Source organism: Grampus griseus, assembly GCF_964374135.1.
Source record: "Grampus griseus genome assembly, chromosome: X".
Lineage (NCBI taxonomy): Eukaryota > Metazoa > Chordata > Mammalia > Artiodactyla > Delphinidae > Grampus > Grampus griseus.
The window spans coordinates 112,280,126-112,303,623 of record NC_138999.1 but is presented as its reverse complement, the minus strand read 5'-3'; the positions used below and the strand labels follow the sequence as shown (position 1 = coordinate 112,303,623).

Below are 23,498 nucleotides of genomic sequence, written 5' to 3'. Positions count from 1 at the left end.
TGCCCTTCTTTGTCTCTTATTATAGTCTTTGTTTTAAAGTCTATTTTGTCTGACATGAGAATTGCTCCTCCAGCTTTCTTTTGATTTCCATTTGCATGGAATATCTTTTTCCGTACCTTCACTTTCAGTCTGTATGTGTCCCTAGGTCTGAAGTGGGTCCCTTGTATACAGCATATATATGGGTCTTGTTTTTGTATCCATTCCGCCAGTCTATGTCTTTTGCTGGGAGCATTTAATCCATTTACATTTAAGGTAGTTATCAATATATATGTTCCTGTTATCATTTTCTTAATTGTTTTGGGTTTGTTATTGTAGGTCTTTTCCTTCTCTTGTGTTTCCTGCCTAGAGAAGTTCCTTTAGCATTTGTTGTAAAGCTGGTTTGGTGCTGCTGAATTCTCTTAGCTTTTGCTTGTCTGTAAGGGTTTTAATTTCTCCATCGAATCTGAATGAGATCCTTGCTTCCTTGAGTAATCTTGGTTGTACATTTTTCCGTTTCATCACTTTAAGTATGTCCTGCCACTCCCTTCTGGCTTGCAGAGCTTCTGCTGAAAGATCAGCTGTTAACCTTATGAGGATTCCCTTGTATGTTATTTGTTGTTTTTCCCTGGCTGCTTTTAATATTTTTAATTTGTATTTAATTTCTCTTAGTTTGATTAATATGTGTTGTGGCTTGTTTCTCCTTTGATTTATCCTATATGGGACTCTCTGTGCTTCCTGGATTTGATTGACTGTTTCCTTTCCCATATTAGGGAAGTTTTCAACTATAATCTGTTGAAATATTTCCTAGTCACTTTTTTTTACTCTTCTTCTTCTGGGACCTCAAGAATTTGAATGTTTGTGCGTTTAATGTTGTCCCAGAGGTCTATGAGACTGTCCTCAGTTCTTTTCGTTCTTTTTTGTTTATTCTGCTCTGCAGTAGTTATTTCTACTATTTTATCTTCCAGGTCACTTATCCGTTCTTCTGCCTCAGTTATTCTGCTATTGATTCCTTCTAGAGAATTTTTAATTTCATTTATTGTGTTGTTCATCATTGTTTATTTGCTGTTTAGTTCTTCTAGATCTTTTTTGAATGTTTCTTGTATTTTCTCCATTCTATTTCCAAGATTTTGGATCATCTTTACTATCATTATTCTGAATTATTTTTCAGGTAGACTGCCTATTTCCTCTTCATTTGTTTGGTCTGGTGGGTTTTTACCTTGCTCCTTCATCTGCTGCATATTTCTGTATCTTTTCATCTTGCTTAACTTACTGTTTTGGGGGTCTCCTTTTCGCAGGCTACAGTTTCATTGTTCCTGTTGTATTTGGTGTCTGCCACCAGTGGCTAAGGTTGGTTCAGTGGGTTGTGTAGGCTTTCTGTTGGAGCGGAGTAGTGCCTGTGTTCTGGAGGATGAGGTTGGATCTTGTCTTTCTCTTGATCTGACCGCATCTGGTGGTGTGTTTTGGGGGTATCTGTGACCTTGTTATGATTTTATGCCGCCTCTCTGCTAATGGGTGTGGTTGTGTCTGTCTCTTGCTAGTTGTTTGGCATAGGGTGTCCAGCACTGTATCTTGCTTGTTATTGAGTGGAGCTGGGTCTTAGAGTTGAGTTGGAGATCTCTGGGAGAGCTCTCGCTGTTTGATATTATGTGGAGGTGGGACGTCTCTGGTGGACCAAAGTCCTGAACTCAGCTCTCCCACCTCAGAGGCACAGGTCTGACACCTGGCCGGAACACCAATACCCTGTCAGCCATATGGCTCAGAAGATAAGGGAGAAAAGAAAGAAAGAAAGAAAGAAAGAAAAATGAACTAAAATAAAGTTATTAAAATAAAAAATAATTATTAAGGAAGAAGAGGGCAGCCAAACCAGAAAACAAATCAACCAATGATAACAAGTGCTAAAAACTATACTAAAAAAAAAATGCCAAAACAAACAGACAGACAGAACCCTAGGATAAATGGTAAAAGCAAAGCTGTCCTGACAAAATCACACAAAGAAGCATGCACATACACTCTCACAAAACGAGGAAAAGTAATAAAATATATATATTATTGCTTCCAAATTTCACTGCCTTAATTTTGGGGTAATTCATTGTCTATTCAGGTATTCCACAGATGCAGGGTACATCAAGGTGATTGTGGAGATTTAATCACTGCTTCTGAGGCTGCAGGGAGCACCATCCGTTTCTCTTTGTTCGCACAACTCCTTGGGTTCCGCTTTGGATTAACCCCAGCTCTGCATTTGGTTTGTCTGAGGGTGTTCCCCACCCAGAGAGGACAGGATTAAAGTAGCAACTGATTAGGGGGCTCTGGCTCACTCCGGCCAGGGGGAGGTAAGGGTACAGAATGCGGGTCAAGCCTGCAGCGGCAGAGGCCAGCGTGATGTTGCAACAGCCTGAGGCGTGCCGAGTGTTCTCCCAGGGCAGTTGTCCCTGGATCACGGGACCCTGGCAGTGTCGAGCTGCACAGGCTCCCAGGTGGGGAGGTGTGGATAGTGACCTCTGTTTCCACACAGGCTTCTTGTTGGCTTCAGCAGCAGCCTTAGTGTTTCATGTCTGTCTCTGGTGTCCATGCTGATAGCAGTGGCTTGCGCCTGTCTCTGGAGCTCATTTAGACGGTGCTCTGTATCCCCTCTCCTCGTGCAACCCAAAACAATTGTCTCTTGTCTCTTAGGCAGGTCCAGAGTTTTTCCTGGACTCCCTCTCGGCTAGCTGTGGCACACTAGCCCCCTTCAGGCTGTGTTCACGCAGCCAACTCCAGTCCTCTCCCTGGGGTCTGATCTCCGAAACCCAAGCCTCAGCTCCCAGCCCCCACCCATCCCAGCCAGCAGGTGAGCAGACAAGCCTCTCCAGCTGGTTATGCTGGTCGGCACTGATCCTCTGTGCGGGAGTCTCTCCACTTTGCCCTCTGCACCCCTATTGCTATGCTCCCCACCATGGCTCCAAAGCTTCCCCGCCTCCACCCTGTCTCCACCAGTGAAGGGGCTTCCTAGTGTGTGAAAACTTTTCCTCCTTCATTGCTCCCTCCCAGAAGTGCAGGTCCTGTCTCTATTCTTTTGTCTCTGTTTTTTCTTTTTACTTTTGCCCTACCCAGCTACGTGGGGAGTTTCTTGCCTTTTGGGAAGTCTGAGGTCTCCTGCCATTGTTCAGTAGGTGTTCTGTAGGAGTTGTTCCACATGTGGATGTATTTCTGATGTATGTGTGGGGAGGAAGGTGATCTCCACGTCTTACTCCTCTTCCATCTTGAAGGTCCTCCCCTCATTTCTTCAGCTTTCATTGAATTTTTTACAATATTGCTTTTGTTTTATGTTTTGTTTTTATGGCCACAAGGCATGTGAGACCTTAGCTCTCTGACCAGGGATTGAACCCACATCCCCTGCATTGGAAGGTGAAGTCCTAACCACTAGACCACCAGAGAAGTCCCTCATTTCAGTTATTGTGTTGTTCATCACTGTTTGTTTGTTCTGTAGTTCTTTTATGTCCTTTTTAAACATTTCTTGTATCTTCTCAATCTATGCCTCCCTTCTATTTCTGAGATCTTCATTCACCTTTAATGTCATTACTTTGAATTCTTTTTTAGATAGATTACTGTTTTCCTCTTCATTTATTTGGTCTTGTGAGTTTTTACCTTTCTCCTTCATCTGCAACATATTTCTCTGTCATCTTATTTTGTCTAACTTACTGTGTTTGTGATCTCCTTTCAGCAGGCTGCAGGGTCTTGCTCTTGCTTCTGGTGCCTGCCCCCTGGTTGTTGAGGTTGGTCCAGAGGCTTGTGTAGGCCTCTTGGTGAGAGGGACTGGTGCCTGCACTGTGGTGGGTGGAGCTGAGTCTTGCCCCTCTGATGGGCAGGCCTTCATCAGGGGTTGTGCTTTGGGGTGTCTGTGAGCTTAGTACAACTTTAGGCAGCCTGTCTTGCTGATGGGTGGGGCTGTGTTCCTGTCTTTCTGGTTGTTTGGCGAGAGGCGTCCAGCATTGGAGCATGCAGGCATTTGGGTGAAAGTGGGTTTTGGTGTCAAGATGTATACCTCTGGGAGCACTCAGGCCTATTAACATTTTCTGGGGCCAGGAATTATCTGGTGTTCCAGCATCCTGGACTCAGCACTCCCATCCCAGAGGCCCAGTCCCAACCCCTGGCCGGGGAACCAAGACCCCTCAAGCCAGGCAGTGCAGCCAAAAAAAAAAAAAAAAGAAAAGAAAAGAAGCAGTCAAACAAAACCCAAGGCAAATAGCAAAAACAAAAACAAAGAAACAGCAGCAACAACAGCCAAAAGAAAAGGAAAAGAAAACAAAACCCAAGACAAGTGATAAAAGCAAAACAAAATAAACAAACTATGAAACAGACCCCAAAACACAAAGAAAACAAAATAAGAGAACAACCAACCAAAAAAAAACCCAAAATGAAAACAAACAATAAAAACAAAACACACAAAAAAGAAAAACAGAAAGCAAACTAAAAAAAAAAATAAAACAAACACAGGAAAACAATCAAAAAAAGATAAAAATAAAACAAAAATAAGAACAGAAACAACAAAAAAGTAAAGTAAAAATATTAAAAGAAAAAATACATTAAAAAGTTAAAAAAATTAAAAACAACAAAAAAGAACAAAACAAAACAAAAAAATAGTAATAATAATATTTTCCTGGGGCCTCCACTGTCAGTGTCCTTACCCCCACAGTGAGCCACAGCCAAACCCTGCCTCCACAGCAGGCTCTCCAATACCTCTAGGTAGGTCTCTGGACCCACTGTGGGCACTGTGGGGTCAGCTCAGACTCTGACCTGGCACAACTCCCATGTGTACTTGCCCCCAAAGTTCACAGCTGCTAAAGCTAGACTGGTCTCAGTCGTGGGAGCACTTGCCCATTCAGATATTCCACAGATGCAGGGTTTACCATGCCGATTGCCGGGATTTAATCCACAGTTTGTGCAGGTGCAAGGAAGAGATTTCTGTTCCTCTTCCTTAGTCACACAGCCCCTGGAGCTCAGCTTTGCTTTTGGCCCCACCTCTGCATGTGGGCCACCCTCAGGCATCTTTTCCCTGCCCAGACGAGAGGGGCCAAAAGCAGTAACTGATTGGGGCACACTTACTTGCTCAGGCTGGGGAAGGATAAGGCGGCCACAACTAGGGCATGCGCAAAGTGCCTGTGGTGGCAGAGACTGGAAGGAAGTTGCAACAGCCTACAGTGTGCTTGCTCTGGTGGGAGTCCCTCCCAGTGCCCACAGAGGCAGGGGCTGGCATGTGGGGAGAGAGTCTGGGATGTAGGCTCCGCCCCTTGCACACCACTCAGCAATGGTGCCTTGTTTCCAAGGCAGACCACGCTTCCTCTAGGAGCATTCCTGGCCATGGAGCTCCTCACTCCTGTCCTCGGAGCCCCTCACTCCCATCCCCTCAGGTTTCCTCCAAGCAGCCGATAGCGGTCCTCTCTCTGATCCACTCTCCTAACCCCACACTTTAGCGCTCAGCCCCTGCCAGCATTGGCAGATTCCCATTTCAGGCTGGGGCACCCAGGACTGATTCCCAAGGAGGCTTTGGCATGAGCGGCATGCGTGGGCCCACCGGGGCCTGTGCAGCCAACAGAGTCTTTGACAGTGTCAGCACTCAGGACCTTGGAGCCTGCACAGATGGAGGAGGCCTTGGCTTGAGGAGCGGGCGAGCCTGTTCAGATGGGTGCCCCCCCCCCAGTGCCCACGGAGGCAGGGGCCAGTGAGGGGGGAAGGGGTTGCAATGCTGACCCTGCCCCTTGCATGCCACTCAACAGTGGCACCTTGCTTCTATGGTGGCCCAGGCTTCTTCTGCAACTTTCCCAGTTGTGGGGCTCCTTACTCCATCCCTTCAGGCTGTCTCTTCACAGCCAACAGCTGTCCCTTCCTTGGGTCCACTGTCCATACCCCACTTTCCAGCTCCCAGGCCCCCACTCTACCAGGGGACACATGACTTATGCTGGGGTGTGCAGGGCTGTGGCACAGACCATGTGCACAGTTCTTACTTTGTCCTGCCTTCCACAGACTGGTTACTGCATTCCCCTCTGATTCCCCGAAGGTCTCTTTCTGTCCCAGCTGATTTCCCCACCGTGAGCAGGGCTTTTCTGAGTGTGGGAACCTCTCTTCACCTTCAGCTCCCTGCCAGGGGTGCTGGTCCCTTCCTGTTTCCTCTTTTCTTTTTTTCTTCCTTTCATCCTATGCAGTTGTGTGGGGATTTTTCTTGTCCTTTTAAGTGTCCGAGGTCTTCCACTAGTGTTCAGCAGGTGTTCTGTGAAAATCATTCCACTTATAGATGTATTCTTGATATACTTGTGAGGTGAGGTGAATTTCACGTCCTCCTATTCCGCAATCTTGACTACTCCCCCCCAAGACTCATATAATCTTAAGTCATTCTTTCACGATGAGTTATTTAGCACCTACTTTGCACTTACCATTGCTTTAGGCATTTGGGATACATCATTGAACAAAACTGACAAGATCCTGCCTTCTTGGAGCTTACATTGAAGGGGTGAGGAAAAGACACACAGAAAACAATAAACATAATAAATGAGAAAAGTTTTTAATAGATTAAAGGTGGCAAGTGTTGAAGAAAACAAAAGTAGAGCAGGATGGGGAAGCTGGAAGTGCTGGGGGTGGGGTGAGGGCATGTTGCAAAGCTAAACAGGGGTGCAAAGACTTGAAGGCATAGGCTTTAGCAACACTGATATCAAAAGGAATACATCTATGCCAAAAGTACATCTAAGACCTCACCTGTTACATTTCTAGTTTAACTTCTATATTACATGTATATCCTTATATATATTCTTTATATATCTTATATATTTTCATAGAAAAAAATACACCAAAATGTCACAATGGCTATCTGTAGAAAGTGGGATTGTGGTGATTTTTTAATTTTATCTTTTATATAGTTTACTGTATTTTCTAAATTTTATAACATGAGTAGGCCCAGTTTTATTATCAAGAATAAAACAATATATGATATTTTTTAAAATGTGAGATTCATTCAACAGTGATTATTCAGAACACAATCAGTCAATCCATAATCAAAGAAAGGGTCTTGTCCCCTACATCAAAAGATTAGTTAAGGAATATATCTTTGCATGGAATAAGCCAAAATAGAGTATTCTGAAAAATGAAGTGTTAAGGGGCTGTGTGAGCTTAATGACTCTTTGCTTTAATTGATGTATTTTTAATTTAAAAATTTTCAATTATTTATTTAATTGAAGTATAGTTGATTTGCAATGTTTCAGGTGTACAGCAAAGTGATTGTTTCACATATATGTATTCTTTTTCAGATTCTTTTCCATTATAAGTTATTGCAAGATATTGAATATAGTTCTCTGTGCTATACAGTAGGTTCTTGTTGTTTGTCTGTTTTAAATATAGATGTTTGTTTCTGTTAATCTCATATTCCCAATTGAGTTCCCCCCCTTTCCCCTTTGCTAACCACTAGTCTGTTCTCTATGTCTGCGAGTCTGTTTCTGTTTTGTAGATAAGTTCATTTGTGTCATAGTTTAGATTCCACATATAAGTGATATCACATGATATTTGTCTTTCTCTGTCTGACTCACTTCACTTAGTATGATAATCTCTCGGTACATTCATACTGCTGCAAATGGCATTATTTCATCCTTTTTATGGCTGAGTAGTATTCCATTGATATATATATACACCATATCCTCTTTATCCATTCATCTGTTGATGGGCATTTAGGTTGCATCCATGTATTAGCTATTGTAAATAGTGCTGTTATGAACATTGGGGTGCATGTATCTTTTCAAATTAGAGTTTTCATTTTTTCCACATATATGCCCAGGAGTAGAATTGTAGGAACATATGGTAGTTCTATTTTTACTTTTTTAAGGAACCGCCGTACTGTTCTCCATATTGGCTGCACCAGTTTACATTCCCACAAACAGTGTAGGAGGGTTCCCTTTTCTCCACACCCTCTCCAGCATTTATTATTTGTAGAATTTTTAATCATGGCCATTCTGATTGGTGTGAGGTGGTACCTCGTTGTAGGTTTGATTTGCATTTCTCTAATAATTAGTGATGTTGAGCATCTTTTCATGTGCCTGTTGGCCATCTGTAGGTCTTCTCTGGAGAAATGTCTATTTAGGTCTTCTTCCCATGTTTCGATTGAGTTGTTTGTTTCTTTTTGTATTAAGCTGTATGAGCTGTTTGTATACTTTAGAAATGCTTTAATTGATGCTTTAAATTAAATATCCAATATCAGTCCCTGATGGTATTGGTTAAAAAGGTATTCATCATACAGAGTCCTGCTTAAGATTTTATGTTGAACATGATGAAGGAGAAGGAGAAATTGGGGAGGGAAAGGAGGAAGGGGAGTATAAGAAGGAGAAGAAGAAAAAGAAGTAGAAGGAGGAGGAGAAGACAGGGAAGCATCTAGTGCTTCTAGACTTTTTAATTTCCAAATTTTTGTAAACTGATACTTTTGTAAAATAAAACAAAAACTTCATAGCAATGTGAAATTGCTCTATATTTCTAAATGTTTGTCTCAGTTTCTAAACTTATCTCACCTCAATCCCTCTGCTGACCAGTAACAAATAGTTTTGTGATTAGCATAGGTCGGCAAACTACACTTTGAGTGCACTGACTGAACTATTGTGGTGTCGCAGCAAAGCCACAAACCCAACCCTGAAGGCAGAACAAAGAGCTAGGTTCATTCAACCAGACAGTATAACTGGAATATGTTTTAGCAGTATCAGATGCATGAAAGCCTGAAGTTTCCTCCATGATCAAAGGTTAGGATATTACACGGATACAGAATAAAAGAACCCAGGTATCATGTCTTAAGTTTCATAACCACACCTCAAATCCTCATATTCTTGTGTATGTTGAATACCTGATTTTCTTTATGTTTCTCTTGATTTATTTTGGACTCCTGGCACCTACCCACTGTGGCACTTTAACAGCCTCAGAAAGTTTTAACCTCTAACATGTTCTATATCATCAATGCGGGTAGCTAGGAGGCAAAAGTTAGTATACTGTTTCATGAATTGTATCAATGGGACACTAAGCTCAGAGAGATTAATTGAGTCATCTAGTATTACTCAACAAGTCAGCAGAAGATAAACTAAAAATAAATTTTCTGTTTTGAGAGATGACAATTGTTTTATTCAATTTGGTTTACTGAATACCTACCCTGTTTCAGGCATTATACTAGGCTAGAGCTACAGAGACTAATAAAACATAGTTCCTGTACACTGTAAAGAGATCAGATCATCTTGGATAACACTGACAAATATAATTATAATTAATTGTGATAAGTGATACAATAGTAAAATAAAGTGCTACAGGATCCTAGAGGAGAAAAGGGAATAATTTTACCTAGAAAGGTGTAAGAATTATGAAATAATTCACAGAGAGTGTAAGACCTGAGATGGAGCCTTTAAAAAGTGTCAAATGTCTGTAGGAAGAGAGAATGGAACAGATATTCCAAGGAGAGGGTGTAACATGTACAAAGACAAGAGTCATGCAAATCCATACACTGCCCAAAGAATGACAAAGTGTCCAGTGTACCTGGGATGTAGGGTGTTCAAAAGATGGTGAGCAGATAGCGAATGATGATTCTTACTTCTGGAAATGTAGGTGAGTGCAGGTGGTAGAGGATCTTAGATGCTGAAGAACTTAAGCTTTGTTGGGGAGCCTCTGTAGGGCTCAGAGCAGGACAAATGACATGATAGTTTTTGCCTTAGTTTGTTTATCTTCTATTAGTGCATCTTTTTTCTTGCCTAGTGCATGAGAATGATACAGTATTCACCCCAAAATACTAGTGTGAATCAAGTCATTGTTTGGAAGTTGTGAATTTCAAAATGGTATTATCTGTAAGATATTTTGAACTATTGTCATCAATGTTTTCTTCCTTCCTTCCTCTTTTCCTCCCTTCCTTCCTATCAATGATCTAGCATGTAGGGTTTGGTAGAGGGGGAAGGGAGGCACCAACCAAAAATTAGAGACCAATTAGTAAGTACTGACTACACAGCCATAAGCTTATTCAGGTAAAACTCTGTTTGTAAATTGTGAAGGACTGTGGAGTAAAGGAGAATTTTTGTTTTGTTTTATTTTGGTATTATTTTTATGGAGAGATGAGTCCTATCTAGAGTCTTGGACCTGTATTTGGGACAGGAAATGGATGGGGAAGAAACTACCATGGTGGCACAGTAGCCTGAGGTTTGGATCCTCTGTGTGCTCATCTAAGTCTAAGAAGTTGATACAGGTATTTCTTACAGCAGGGATCACCATCTCCAGAAATAGATTTCCCTGATGAGTAGTCTCCTCAGTGCTCCTTTCATGTCCTTGTTCCTTAGACTATAGCTGAAGGGCTTCATCATGGGAGTTACAACCGTATACATGATGGCAGCCACCTTATCCCTTTCTGCTGAGTAGGCAGAAGATGGAGGAAAGTAGACCCCAACAATGGATCCATAGAAGAGGGCCACAGCTAAGAAATGGGAGCCACAAGTGGAGAATGTTTTCCACTTCCCCTTGGCTGAAGGAATCCTAAGTACAGTGCAACCAATAAGGGAATAGGAGACAAAAATGAAGGTGAATGGGATGAAGATAACTGATCCCCCAATGACTAGGACTGTCAAATCATTGATCTGGCTGTTTAAACAAGCAAGCCTTAACATGGTTTCCAGGTCACAGAAGTGTGGGATTTCTCTCTGATCACAGAAATTCAGGAGGCCCAGCAGACTGAGATGCAGTACTGAAACAAGATTAGAGACAACCCATGGAGTCACTACCAGCAGGACACAACCCTTGGGACTCAGTAATGCAGCATAGTGTAATGGGTGACAGATGGCAATGTTCAGGTCATATGCCATGGCTGCCAAGAAGAAATTGTCCAGGTCCACCAGCAACACAAAAAAGTACATTTGTGTAAGGCACCCTGCAAAAGAGATGATTAGGCTCTGGCTTTGGATGTCTGCCAACATTTTGGGGATGGTAGTGGTTGTGAAGCAGATGTCAGTGAAGGATAGATTGCCAAGGAAGAAGTACATGGGGCTGTGGAGGTGAGCGTCATTGATAATAGCCAGGATGATGAGTAAGTTTCCCACTATGGTAACCAGATACATGCACAGAAACAGCGTAAAGATGTGCTGCTGCTGTTCAGACACCACTGTGAGTCCCAGGAGGAAAAATTCGGAGATAGTTTGGTTTCCTTGGTGCATGATTTTGCTGTGTCTAAAACGGGAAAAATTCGACTTCACCGTAAAATGGTAACATGACACAAAATCCAGTCAGAGGACATTGTACCATATTATAGAAGTGAATCAAGCCTTGAACCAGATAGTCTTGTGTCTTATTTTCTGCTTACCAAAATACAAGCTCCACAAGGGCGTTGATTTTATCTACTATGTTCAATGCAATACACCAATGTTAAAAACAGTGCCCAGCACATAGTAGGTGTTCATAAATATTGGTTGTATTTATACAAGAATGAGTGAATAAATGAAAAAAGAAATATTTTGAATTTACCACTCAGTATCTTCATGACTGTTATCTGTGCTTTTCTAAGATTATTTCATCAATTTTAAAATGTGGAGAATACCCACTTTATAGGATTTTTGTGAGGATTGCAAGGACATATGTAAAATGCCCATATCTGTATTTTAGCTATTGCTGCACAAATAGTAGCTGATATCATTCACTAATTTGGAAAAATCACAAACTTTAAAGGCAAAAAGAAACCTTCAGAGAACATCTAGCTGAGCCTCTGTCTTTGGGCAGTTAAATATTCAATATGCATGCGATGGTTTAGCTGATCATGTTTTAGTGTTCCAGAGAGAGAGATGCCACACTCTACTTCCAGCACCTGATCCAAAATTTTATCCTTTAAGTAATTAGTTCTTCCTCAGATCTTTCTGAAAACTTCCCAGTTTTTACTTCTTAACAAGGAAAAATTAGTTATTTGCCATAAATGCTGCTGAAGTCATGCAGGGGTGTCCACTGAATTAAGCAATGCAAAGGTAAGTGTCCTTAACAAGGCTATTTATAGTGGAGCTGATTGGGCATAAGCCACAATGAAGAAAGTTTTGGGATAACACTTTTAACAGCGAGTGTTTATTGAGGGCTTACTATGTTGCAGTTGCATGCAAGTGCTAAGCGCTTTACATTGATTATTTTATTAAATATTCACCACAACTCTGTAAGCTGAGTAGGTCTACTAAGAAAATGTTCCATTTACAGATGAATAAATCAAGAATTAAAGAAGTTAAATAATTTGATAAGAGTGATGCATAGCTAGTGTAGTGGAGTGAGGATTCTGAGCTCAGTCAGTCTGACCTCAGAACCTCTTACTTAACAACTGTGCTCGATTGCTACTATATTGCTTACAGCTTCATGTTTGTGAAGAGCATCACCTATGTTCTAGGCACATAAGAGCTTGCTCAGCCAACGTCACAAAGCTAGCAGGTGGTGGAGATTGACTTTGAATCTTGATGCCAAAGCGTTTTTACCATATGTGTGTAAGTCCAAATGAGAGCAAATGGGCTAACAAATGGGAAGCTTTGTCTTTGCTTATTCCAGCTTGTACCTTATCTATGCTGCTGTGAAATCCATTTTACATACTTGCTACTTACTCAAAAATCTGTATGTCTTGGGCTTCCCTGGTGGCGCAGTGGTTAAGAATCCACCTGCCAATGCAGGGGACACGGGTTCGAGCCCTGGTCTGGGAAGATCCCACATGCCAAGGGGCAACTAAGCCCGTGTGCCACAACTACTGAGTCCGCGTGCTACAACTACTGAAGCCCATGCTCCCAGAGCCGGTGCTCCATGGCAGGAGAAGCCATCACAATGAGAAGCCCGCGAACCACAATGAGAAGTAGTCCCCGCTAGCCACAACTAGAGAAAGCCCGCGTGCAGCAACGAAGACCCAACACAGCCATAAATAAATAAATAAATAAAACCTATAAAAATTAATTCTTAAAAAAAAATCTGTATGTCTTCATACAGCCTTCCCAGTGTAACACAACTGGATTGCCATTGTATAAATTCACATACTTCTGCTGGTTTGCTGTTTAACTTCATACAATCTGCAAAAAGAGCTTAGCAGAACTAATTAACAGTTGGAGCAAAATTGCAGGAGAAATGTTGCACTTACTTAACAACACAATTTTCCCCAAGTACTATAGCAGTTCTTATTTGCATACTAACAAATAAATGTGCTGATTATAAATCAGGCAGGATCAGTTCTGGTGGGACCTCTGCTAGGCAACATTTAGCCATTTCATATGTACAGAATGTACTGAAAATAATAAAGTGGCATATTATTATGTACATGTAATATAGGCTTTTCACTAATGCAGACTGTATTAGCAAAATTTGACAGTCCACGTTTCTGATTCCACCTTCAAACACCATATCAGTCAGTTCCATTTAACTGCATGTTCTCATCTACTATCTCCTAGGTGGCACCATCTTTTACAACCAAACACATAAGTATCTTCAGGTTTTCAACCCTTGTATATTCAGGTCACTAATTTGTGACTTGAATCAAGGCACAATACTCTTGTAGTGGACTTGGGTAACAAACATTTGTGTATTTGGGTTGGGGATCCCCCTCCTTTGGAACTTACCTAGATGTTTTGTGGCTATTTCCAAAGCTTTTCCAGAAAAAAAACGGTTCCACTTCCTCCACTCAAAATATGGTGATTTTCCCAGCCACAGATGTGAACCTTTTCTCTTTCTAAATACAGAAAAAGACAGAGGAGAGGGATGAAATAAAACTGAAAACCTCAACTGGTGGTGGTGTCCCTGCTGCTGGATTTAGAAAAAGATCACCCTAGGGCTCAGGACACAATTCTCTAGGCTACTCATTAGAAACCACTCTCAATTCCATCCTCTATGGATGAAGTCCTCTCTACTGGGATATATTGATACTCACTGATTTCTTGGGATTTATATATATATACACATATATCTTTTCACAGATGAGGAAACTGAAAATAAAAAAGTTAAATGATTTGCCCAAGGTCATACAACTACTTTATGGTAGAGCCAAGGTTCTTAGCAGAAACTCTCACTCTTGATCCCATTTTCTTAATCACTGCACTAAAATATCCCTTATTAATCATGGGGGAGCTCTAGAAATAAAAGCATTCTGAGAACTTGACTAAAAATTATCTTCTGAAACTTCACTCCTATCTTTCTCCCTACTCTGAATCCCAGCAAAGGACCTCACTTCCTGTTCAACTCTACCTCCAAACCGAGAGATTATGGACAACTCACTACCCTCTTCTTTCTTAATGTTACTACGGAAGGTTATCCTTCCTTTTATTAAGGGCCAATCCCTTCACCTATATTATGGATTCCTTCCCCTTTTACTTTCCCAGAAGACTTATGCTATCAGTTAACTTATTTCTTATATCTTCAATCAGCCCTTCTCTACTGGATTTTTCTTTTGGCTTTAAAGCATGTTATAGTCTTTCTTATGTTCAAACAAAGAGACAAGCAAGGCCCCCAGGATCCCTTAGCCTCCTCAGTTACTAAACAATCTCACTCATACCATTAAACACAAATTTCTTGAATTGTCTACATTTCTGTCTCCATTTCTTCACCTCAACCCACTCCAATCTGTCTTCTGCCTCACACAACTCTATTGAAATAGCTCTCGATAAGGTCACAATGACACCCATGTTGCTAAATCCACACTTCTTGGCAACTCAACAACACTCACCTCAGATGATGGTCCTCTTTCTTTATATATATATATTTTTTTTTTTAATTGAAGTATAGTTGATTTACAACGTTGTGTTAGTTTCAGGTGTACAGCACAGTGATTCAGGTATATATATATATATATATATATATATATATATATATATATATACACACACACACACACACACATATATCATTTTTCAGATTCTTTCCCCTTGTAGGTTAGTACAAAATAGTGAGTATAGTTCCCTGTGCTATACAGTAGGTCCTCTTTCTTGATGTACCCTCTTTTGTTGGATGTTGAGAACCTGCAATCCCCTGGTTTTCCTTCTATCTCTTTGACCACTCTTTCTCCATCTCCTTTCATGGCTCTTCAATATAACCTTTAAATGTTTGTTGTGATATCACGAAGTTTTTATTTGCTCACTCTACTCTATCCCTAGAGTAAAATTATCCACTTTCATGACTTCGGTTACCATCTTTATGCTGATGATTCTGTTTCTTATCTTTAATTAGCTCTCTCTTCTGAGCCCCAGAACCACACACCTGACTGTTTGTTATATACAATTCTATATCTCATAAGCACCTCAAATTCAGTATTTTCAAAACCATATTCATTGTCTACCCACAACACTGCTGAAATCAATTTTGGCCCTCCTCTATTATTCCTTACCTCAATAAAATATAGCATTATCAATTTTTGTCATTTTTGATACCTTCCATCTTTATTTTTTAAGATCCCATTATTTAAGTCCTGTAGATTCCCCATCTTAAATATCTCTCAAATGTATCTGCTTCTCTCCATCACCCTATTCTAAGCCATCACCATGTCTCTACATCTACTTTTGTTCCCTCCAAACAGTCCCCAGGCTGATAATTTTCAGTGACTTCCTAATCCTCTTAGTTTATGGTCCAGAATTAATAATGTAGCCTACAATGCCTGGCCTTCTTCTGAATTCTCACGTTGTGCCACTTTCCCCTTCTTTCAGTTTCTTGAAAATACCAAATTCCTTCTTGCCTTATTGTTTTTTTCATATGTTTGTATTCTCTTTCTGGAAGGGAACAGCCTTTATATTTGGCTAACTCATGTTTTTATTTCAGTTCTCAATTTAAATGCTCCTTCTGAAGGTATACCTTTTCTGACCTCTCAAGACTATATCAAATCCTTGCAGTGACATCCCATAGCCATGTATACATCTCCTATGAAAAGTACTGCAAATACTTATTTTTCCTATTATCCTATAAATTCTATAAGGATAGGGAATATGTCTACCTACTGTTATATTCCCAGTGCTTAGCAAAGTGCCTGACAAATTGTTCATACTCAACAATTTGTGAATGATTGAATTAATAGAAGAATAGAAATTATTTATAGAACAATTAATTTGAGGTAAGGGTAGGGATCATGGAAGACTTTAAAGAGAAAATAGCTTAAAAATATGTCTTACGTAATGAAATGGAGGATGGGATGGAGGCATTCTAGCAATTTGAAACACAATTTGTAAAGATATAGAGGGGAAAAAAGTGTGAGTCCTCAAAATACAAGATGCGTGCAGTAACTTAGAGTTGTCCAGTGTGGGCTGTAGCACAGGAGATAGTGGTAGAAAGTGAGACTAGCTATAGCACAGGAGAAAGTGGTAGAAGGTGAGACTAGAAAGTAATAGGTTGGGTATGATTGTGAAGGTTTTTGTGTATACCATATGATTAAGGATGCTGGGCAACATCTAAGAGAAATAGTAAGCATCATTTTCTGTCATGGGAAATTCAGAGATCAGAGCTGACTGACAGGTACCAGGTAAGAACTAACATCAGAAGTACAAAGCAAAATAGCTATAAATAATTACTTCTTTCCTTTGTGACTCTACTTCTATGTTTGGAGGCTCCCTAGAAACCCGACCCCCTATTTACAGTGACCAGAGAGCATGTGTGGGGCTTGCCTGACTTTCCAGCTCACTAGAGAAATGGCTGAGTATAAAGACAGAGGAATGAGGAATCATGTTACTCTCTTGTGAACCCATCAGCGCAATTCCCCAGGCCAGTAGAAAAAGGGTGTCTCTTCATTCCCCTTTTGTGTTCCTTTTTCAATTTGGTAAATCACTTCACAAACTTCACTGGATTTTCCTTTTTTTTCAGGAGCCTTGAACTTTCCTAGAGGAGATTTCTAAGTCTTCAGGCAATTGGTATTCAGTATTGTAATGTCTGATTCTTTAAAGGGACATATTTGGAAACAGAACAGTGACACTGACCTTTTCTCTGAGTGGCTGCCTTTGCAAACGTCATAGCAAGTGCGTTTAGGAATTGCTCATTCGTGGGGGCTGTTCAGAGGCCAGGGAAAGAAAGGGTCCTGGGAATTGACAATAGCAGCAAAGCAGTACAGGAAAGTGCAGGGATGTTCAGATATGATGAATGGGGTCATTTTTGATTTGAAAAGATTGATGCTTCCTCATTTGGAGGATGGATCCAAATACCCTTAAATTCTTAGTTGAATATATGTTTGTTTTGACACAGAGGATCATAAACATGGCCATGGTTTTAGTTGAACTTATATTCTCAACTACCTGAGTGACCTTTGGAAAGCCCTTTCTCTGGGTATTAGTTTTATCCTCTGTAAAATGAGAGGGTTAGACTAAATTATCTCTATACTACCTTCCCACTCTGATACTTGACAATTCTGTGATTTCTAATTGGGTACATTTATGAAGGTTGTGGTGGAAATGTGATCATATATGACTAGAAGGTGGGTAGTAGAAATAGTACAGTTTCTTTTCATCTAACAATGTGGGTTTGGTATATGTGTTTTGATGTATAATTCATGAAGTTTTTCAATTTCTAGCTTAGAAAGAGTTTGTGACAATAAAATTACATTCTGCCTGATGGGTTCACCTATGCTATGTGTGGGGGTAGTGGGCTTATTATAGAAGAGGTGTTAGGGAAGAGGGGTCATCTGGAGGTGGTAGTAAAGGTTAGCAGCAGAAGGGAGAGAAAAAGATTAAACATAGCTTTAAGTAATCTGATTAATAAAAGTTTTTGAAAAACACTAGGAACTGTTATCAGCTTGTCAACTAGATTGGAGCCAATCTCTGTTTCTGCCTTTAATGGCAACCTCTTCAGGGTAGACAAACAGATTATCCATTAATTCGTTGTTTCACTAATGGGAGAAAGAGGCATTATTAAAGCTCTTCTTCAGGATTAGAGAAGAGGAAATGAAGTGAGAGAAGCATGCCATAGGTCTCCCCTCTCCTCTCTCATCCAGTTGGGAGAGGGGGCCCAAGGATCTAGGATTGACTCCCCTTCTTACCTGTTTCTTTTTCCCCTCCACAAACATCCTTTACTGCAAAAAAACAAAAATAAAAACAAAAAATACTGAGAGGAGTGATAAAGCTAAGAGAGCAAGTGTTAGATTACCTACAGCATCCTTGTTCCATCCAGTTATCAATTTATGAAGGTCTTGTTGGCAGCTACATAAGGAGACATTGGGACCTAGCGGGACTATTGAAGGGAGATCAGTAGGGAGATATTTGGGCATCAAAGTTAAACCATTTAGTTCCTATTATCACAGAGAATCATAGCAGATTGTGTCACATTTTGCTATTCAGCTTGCTTTTTTGGTACATGAGCCATATTTTTCCAACCCTTAGCTTTTATGCTTCCCCATAACATTAGATTATTTTGTCAGTGAAAAGAAATGCAGGAAAGAGAAATTTAGAACAGATAAAGCACAGGTAATGAAGACCATACTCAGAAGCAGCTATACAGAACACACAAGTTGGTTAGGGAGAACACATACTTGTACAATGACAGCTCTGCATCCCAAAGCAGTCTTTTAAAGCAAAAACTGAACAAAGGCGAACAATAGAATGCAAAGTAGAGGAATTGAGTAGTCAGAGTTAGGTGGGTTTTATCATAAAAGATGTCCTGGAGAACATAAGTTTAGGGGAGGTGACAGTTCCTATACCCATAATTGCTTCATAATCAGGAGATCATTGGGACTCTTTTCTAGTCAATGCTTCAATCTCAGTAGTAATCTGATATTTTCAACTGCGGTATGGAATTATTGGTCTGTGTTAAGTAATATTTGTTGTCATGTGGGTCTTAGGGAGCACACTGTCCTTGAAGGCAGCTGGCAAGGGAACAAGGTACTTGCAAGCTTCTAATTGGCCTGGAAAAGGATGAAATTTGCCACCTGAAGTGCCAAGGGAACAAGTACACAGTGTACTTCTTCCCTAATGAGATTCAAGGTTGGTAGAGAAGGAGGATCTTCCTGATTTTCAGTTACTTAGATGAAGTGAAAGACAGAATTCAACAACGAAGTACAGAGTAAGGGTCACAGTGACCCAAGGTTTTAGCAGCCCTTAAATCTCTATGGCATTCTTTCAGAACCAGCCTGAGGCATGGGTCTCTTGGGACAATAGCCGTATCTCCAGAGGGAAAAGCCTTTTGCTGGGAGACAAGAGCTCTGGTCCCAAATCCGGCTTGAAATCTTATTTTCAGTGTGACTTTGAACATATTATTTTCCTAATATGCATACTGGATTTATGATCTATTAAACATGAAGGAATTCCTTTCCTGGCTATGTAACTTGATCCCATCAGATAACTTTAGAATATAACAATCTTTGTATTTACCACATGATGGTTTGGAAGGGTAGTAGGATGGAGAGGGGAGTGCTGGGAGTTGGATAATTGGAAATGTAGGAGTGCTTTAGTGAGCTCCACCAATAGATAAATCGTGAGAGGGATGTAATTGTAGACTCTTTCATTCAACTGTATCGTCTGGCAGGCCTGCCTTACACTTTGCCTCTTTTCTCTATCAGTTTCATTACTGCTGTGGACTGAATTGTGTCCCCCCACCCAAATCCATATGTTGAAGCCCTAACCCCCAGTGTGATGGCATTTGGAGATGGGACCTTTTGGAGGTAATTAGGTTTAGATGAGGTTATGAGTGTGGGCACCTCATGATGGGATTAGTATTAGATGTCTGATAAAAAGAGACATCAGAGTGCACGCTCTCTCTCTCTCTCTCTCTCTTTCTGCCATGTGAGGACACAGCAAGAAGGTGGTTGTTTGCAAGCTGGGAACAGAGCTCTCACCATTAATTGACCATGATGGCACCCTGATCTGCAACTTCTAGCCTCCAGAACTGTGAGAAAATAAATTTCTGTTGTTTAAGCCACTCAGTGGTATTTTGTTATGGCATCCTTAGCAGACTAAGACAAGTACCCTCTCCGAAACTGGGCTTGCCATGTGATCTGTAAAGAAAGGAAATCTAATACCACCAATTTGAGTTTATGTTCTTGAGAATAAGTTAGAGCCTGGCTCTTCAGGGGTCTCTTTTTGAGGGGCAATAAAAATTATTTTTTCTATTGCTACAGTGAGGAACTGGGCTTGATTACCCTCTTTTGTATCAAAATAATCACCCCTACCTTACACATACATACTCCATTTTACACCATTTGTGTATTTCTTACTAGTGTATCTTTTCTCCATGTTTGCTACTCCTTAGTCATGGGAACAAAGAAGCTAGAGGACATTATAGCAGAGTTCGAAGCTATTGGTTTCTCTTCAGGTGTGACATTGATGAGCCTGTTTATCATTTTTTCCTCAGCCATGGGATGCCTTTCGGATTATCTAATATGTGGCCACTATGTCACCATGTAAATCTGCAACTCTATTCTGTTGCTGTGTTAAGGTCTGTGAACTCTTGGTGGTTAATCCATTAAAAAGTTAATTCAGGCGATATTTATTGAGCACCTATGAACATGCAAAGTGATAGGCAAATTCACTTTTGCCCATATGGCACTTATATTCTTGTGGGAGAATACAGATAATAAATATATACAGAGAGATGAATTTAAAAACATAATTTTAGCTGATAATAGCTAGAATAAATGCTGGAATAAAATGGTGTAGAGAATTGCTGGGTCAGTGACTGCTTTAGGTAAGTTGATCAGGGAATTTTTCTCTGAGGAAGTGACAAGTGAGCTGAGACCTAAGTAATGAGTGATGAGAAAGAGCTGGAGATTGCAGATAGAGACTAGTGAAAAAGATCTAAGCTGGAAATGTAGTGGGCATGTACTTAGAATGTAACTTAAATCAATGTGTCTGGAAGTAATGAGAGAGACAGATAGATGATGATGTCAAAAGATATTCAAGGGCACCTAATAGTGGAGTCCAGAATGCTATGGTGAAGTGTTTGGACTTAATTCTGAAAGCAGTGTAAAGCCATTGATAGGATTAAGAAAGGAAGAAAAGAGGTCTGATTTACACTTTGCAAAGATGATTCTGGCTGCTATCTGGACGATGGGCTATAGGGGGCCAGAGTAAAGACAGAGAGCCCAGTTATAGGCTACTGTAGTAATCTAAGAGAAAGACAATTGGATTGGGCTAAGAGGGTACAGTGGAGGTAAATAGAAGTCTTTGGATACTGGATGACCTTTTAGAGTAGAGCAGGCAGAGTATGATGGATTGGATATAGTGGTTATATGCAATGCCATGACTGTGGTAATCACTGTGGCCCTTATTCATCTTTGCCTTCCTACTCAACTTCTGCCATTCAAATATAATCTCCTCTTGGTTTCCAGTATTCTTCGTATATTTCAATATGGCATGCCTTGGTGTGAACGTACTTGCATCAGTATTGCTGGGTACTCAATTGGCCCTTTTAATCTGGAAACTATTTCTTGAGTTCTGGGAATTTTACTTAAATGATTTCTTTGATAATTTCCTCTCCTCCATTTTCACTGCTCTCTTTCAGAAAAACCTTTCATTCCTATCAAACCTATTCCAAACCTCCTGGTTTGATCTTCTAAATAAAAAATTTTTTTTTCTTACTTTCTGTCTCTGTTTCCTTGGACTAGTTTTTTTTTTTTTTTACATCTTTATTGGAGTATAATTGCTTTACAATGGTGTGTTAGTTTCTGCTTTACAACAAAGTGAATCAGCCACAGATAGACACACGTTCCCATATCTCCTCCCTCTTGTGTCTCCCTCACTCCCAGCCTCCCCATCCCACCCCTCCAGGTGGTCACAAAGCACCGAGTTGATCTCCCTGTGCTATGCGGCTGCTTCCCACTAGCTATCTATTTTACATTTGGTATTGTATATATGTCCATGCCACTCTCTCACTTTGTCACAGCTGAACCTTCCCCCTCCCCATATCCTCAAGTCCATTCTCTAGTAGGTCTGTTTCTTTATTCCTGTCTTACCCCTAGGTTCTTCATGACATTTTTTTTCTTAAATTCCATATGTATGTGTTAGCATACGGTATCTGTCTTTCTCTTTCTGACTTACTTCACTCCGTATGACAGACTCCAGGTCTATCCACCTCATTACAAATAACTCAATTTCGTTTCTTTTTATGGCTGAGTAATATTCCATTGTATATATGTGCCACATCTTCTTTATCCATTCATCCGATGATGGACACTTAGGTTGTTTCCATCTCTGGGCTCTTGTAAATAGAGCTGCAATGAATATTTTGGTACATGGCTTTTTTTGAATTATAGTTTTCTCAGGGTATATGCCCAGTAGTGGGATTGCTGGGTCATATGGTGGTTTAAATAGAAATACATATGGTAGTTCTCTTTGTAGTTTTTTAAGGAACCTCCATACTGTTCTCCATAGTGGCTGTACCAATTCACATTCCCACCAGCAGTGCAAGAGTGTTCCCTTTTCTCCACAACCTCTCCAGCATTTACTGTTTCTAGATTTTTTCATGATGGCCATTCTGACCAGTGTAAGATGATATCTCATTGTAGTTTTGATTTGCATTTCTCTAATGATTAATGATGTTGAGCATTCTTTCATGTGTTCGTTGGCAATTTGTATATCTTCTTTGGAGAAATGTCTCTTTAGATCTTCTACCCATTTTTGGATTGGGTTGTTTCTTTGTTATTGAGCTGCATGAACTGCTTGTAAATCTTGGAGATTAATCCTTTGTCAGTTGTTTCATTTCCAAATATTTTCTCCCATTCCGAGGGTTGTCTTTTGGTCTTGTTTATGGTTTCCTTTGCTGTGCAAAAGCTTTGAAGTTTCATTAGGTCCCATTTGCTTATTTTTGGTTTTATTTCCATATCTCTAGGAGGTAGGTCAAAAAGGATCTTGCTGTGATTTATGTCACACAGTGTTCTGCCTATGTTTTCCTCTAAGAGTTTGATAGTTTCTGGCCTTACATTTAGGTCTTTAATCCATTTTGAGCTTATTGTTGTGTATGGTGTTAGGGAGTGTTCTAATCTCATACTTTTACATGTACCTGTCCAGTTTTCCCAGCACCACTTATTGAAGAGGCTGTCCTTTCTCCAGTGTACATTCCTGCCTCCTTTATCAAAGATAAGGTGACCATATGTGCGTGGGTTTATCTCTGGGCTTTCTATCCTGTTCCATTGATCTGTGTTTCTGTTTTTGTGCCAGTATCATACTGTCTTGATTACTGTATCTTTGTAGTATAGTCTGAAGTCAGGGAGCCTGATTCCTCCAGCTCCGTTTTTCGTTCTCAAGATTGCTTTGGCTATTCGGGGTCTCTTGTGTTTCCATACAAATAGTGAAAATTTTTGTTCTAGTTCTGTGAAAAATGCCAGTGGTAGTTTGATAGGGATTGCACTGAATCGGTAGATTGCTTTGGGCAGTACAGTAATTTTCACAATGTTGATTCTTCCAATCCAAGAACATGGTATATCTCTCCATCTATTTGTATCATCTTTAATTTCTTTCATCAGTGTCTTATAATTTTCTGCATACAGGTCTTTTGTCTCCTTAGGTAGATTTATTCCTAGATATTTTATTCTTTTTGTTGCAGTGGTAAATGGGAGTGTTCTCTTGATTTCACTTTCAGATTTTTCATCATTAGTGTATAGG

General features: G+C 40.3%; 1 protein-coding gene across 1 annotated transcript; it reads right to left on the bottom strand.

The window, feature by feature from the left end:
- Window positions 1–10,217: 10,217 nt before the first annotated feature.
- On the bottom strand, window positions 10,218–11,211 carry LOC309817619 (olfactory receptor 1f45-like; the record flags this gene model as incomplete). Its single annotated transcript, XM_082646892.1, has 1 exon — window positions 10,218–11,211. The coding sequence occupies exon 1, from the start codon at window positions 11,154–11,156 to the stop codon at window positions 10,218–10,220; it is 939 nt and encodes a 312-aa protein (XP_082503018.1). The 5' UTR covers window positions 11,157–11,211.
- Between the last annotated feature and the right edge of the window lie 12,287 nt (window positions 11,212–23,498).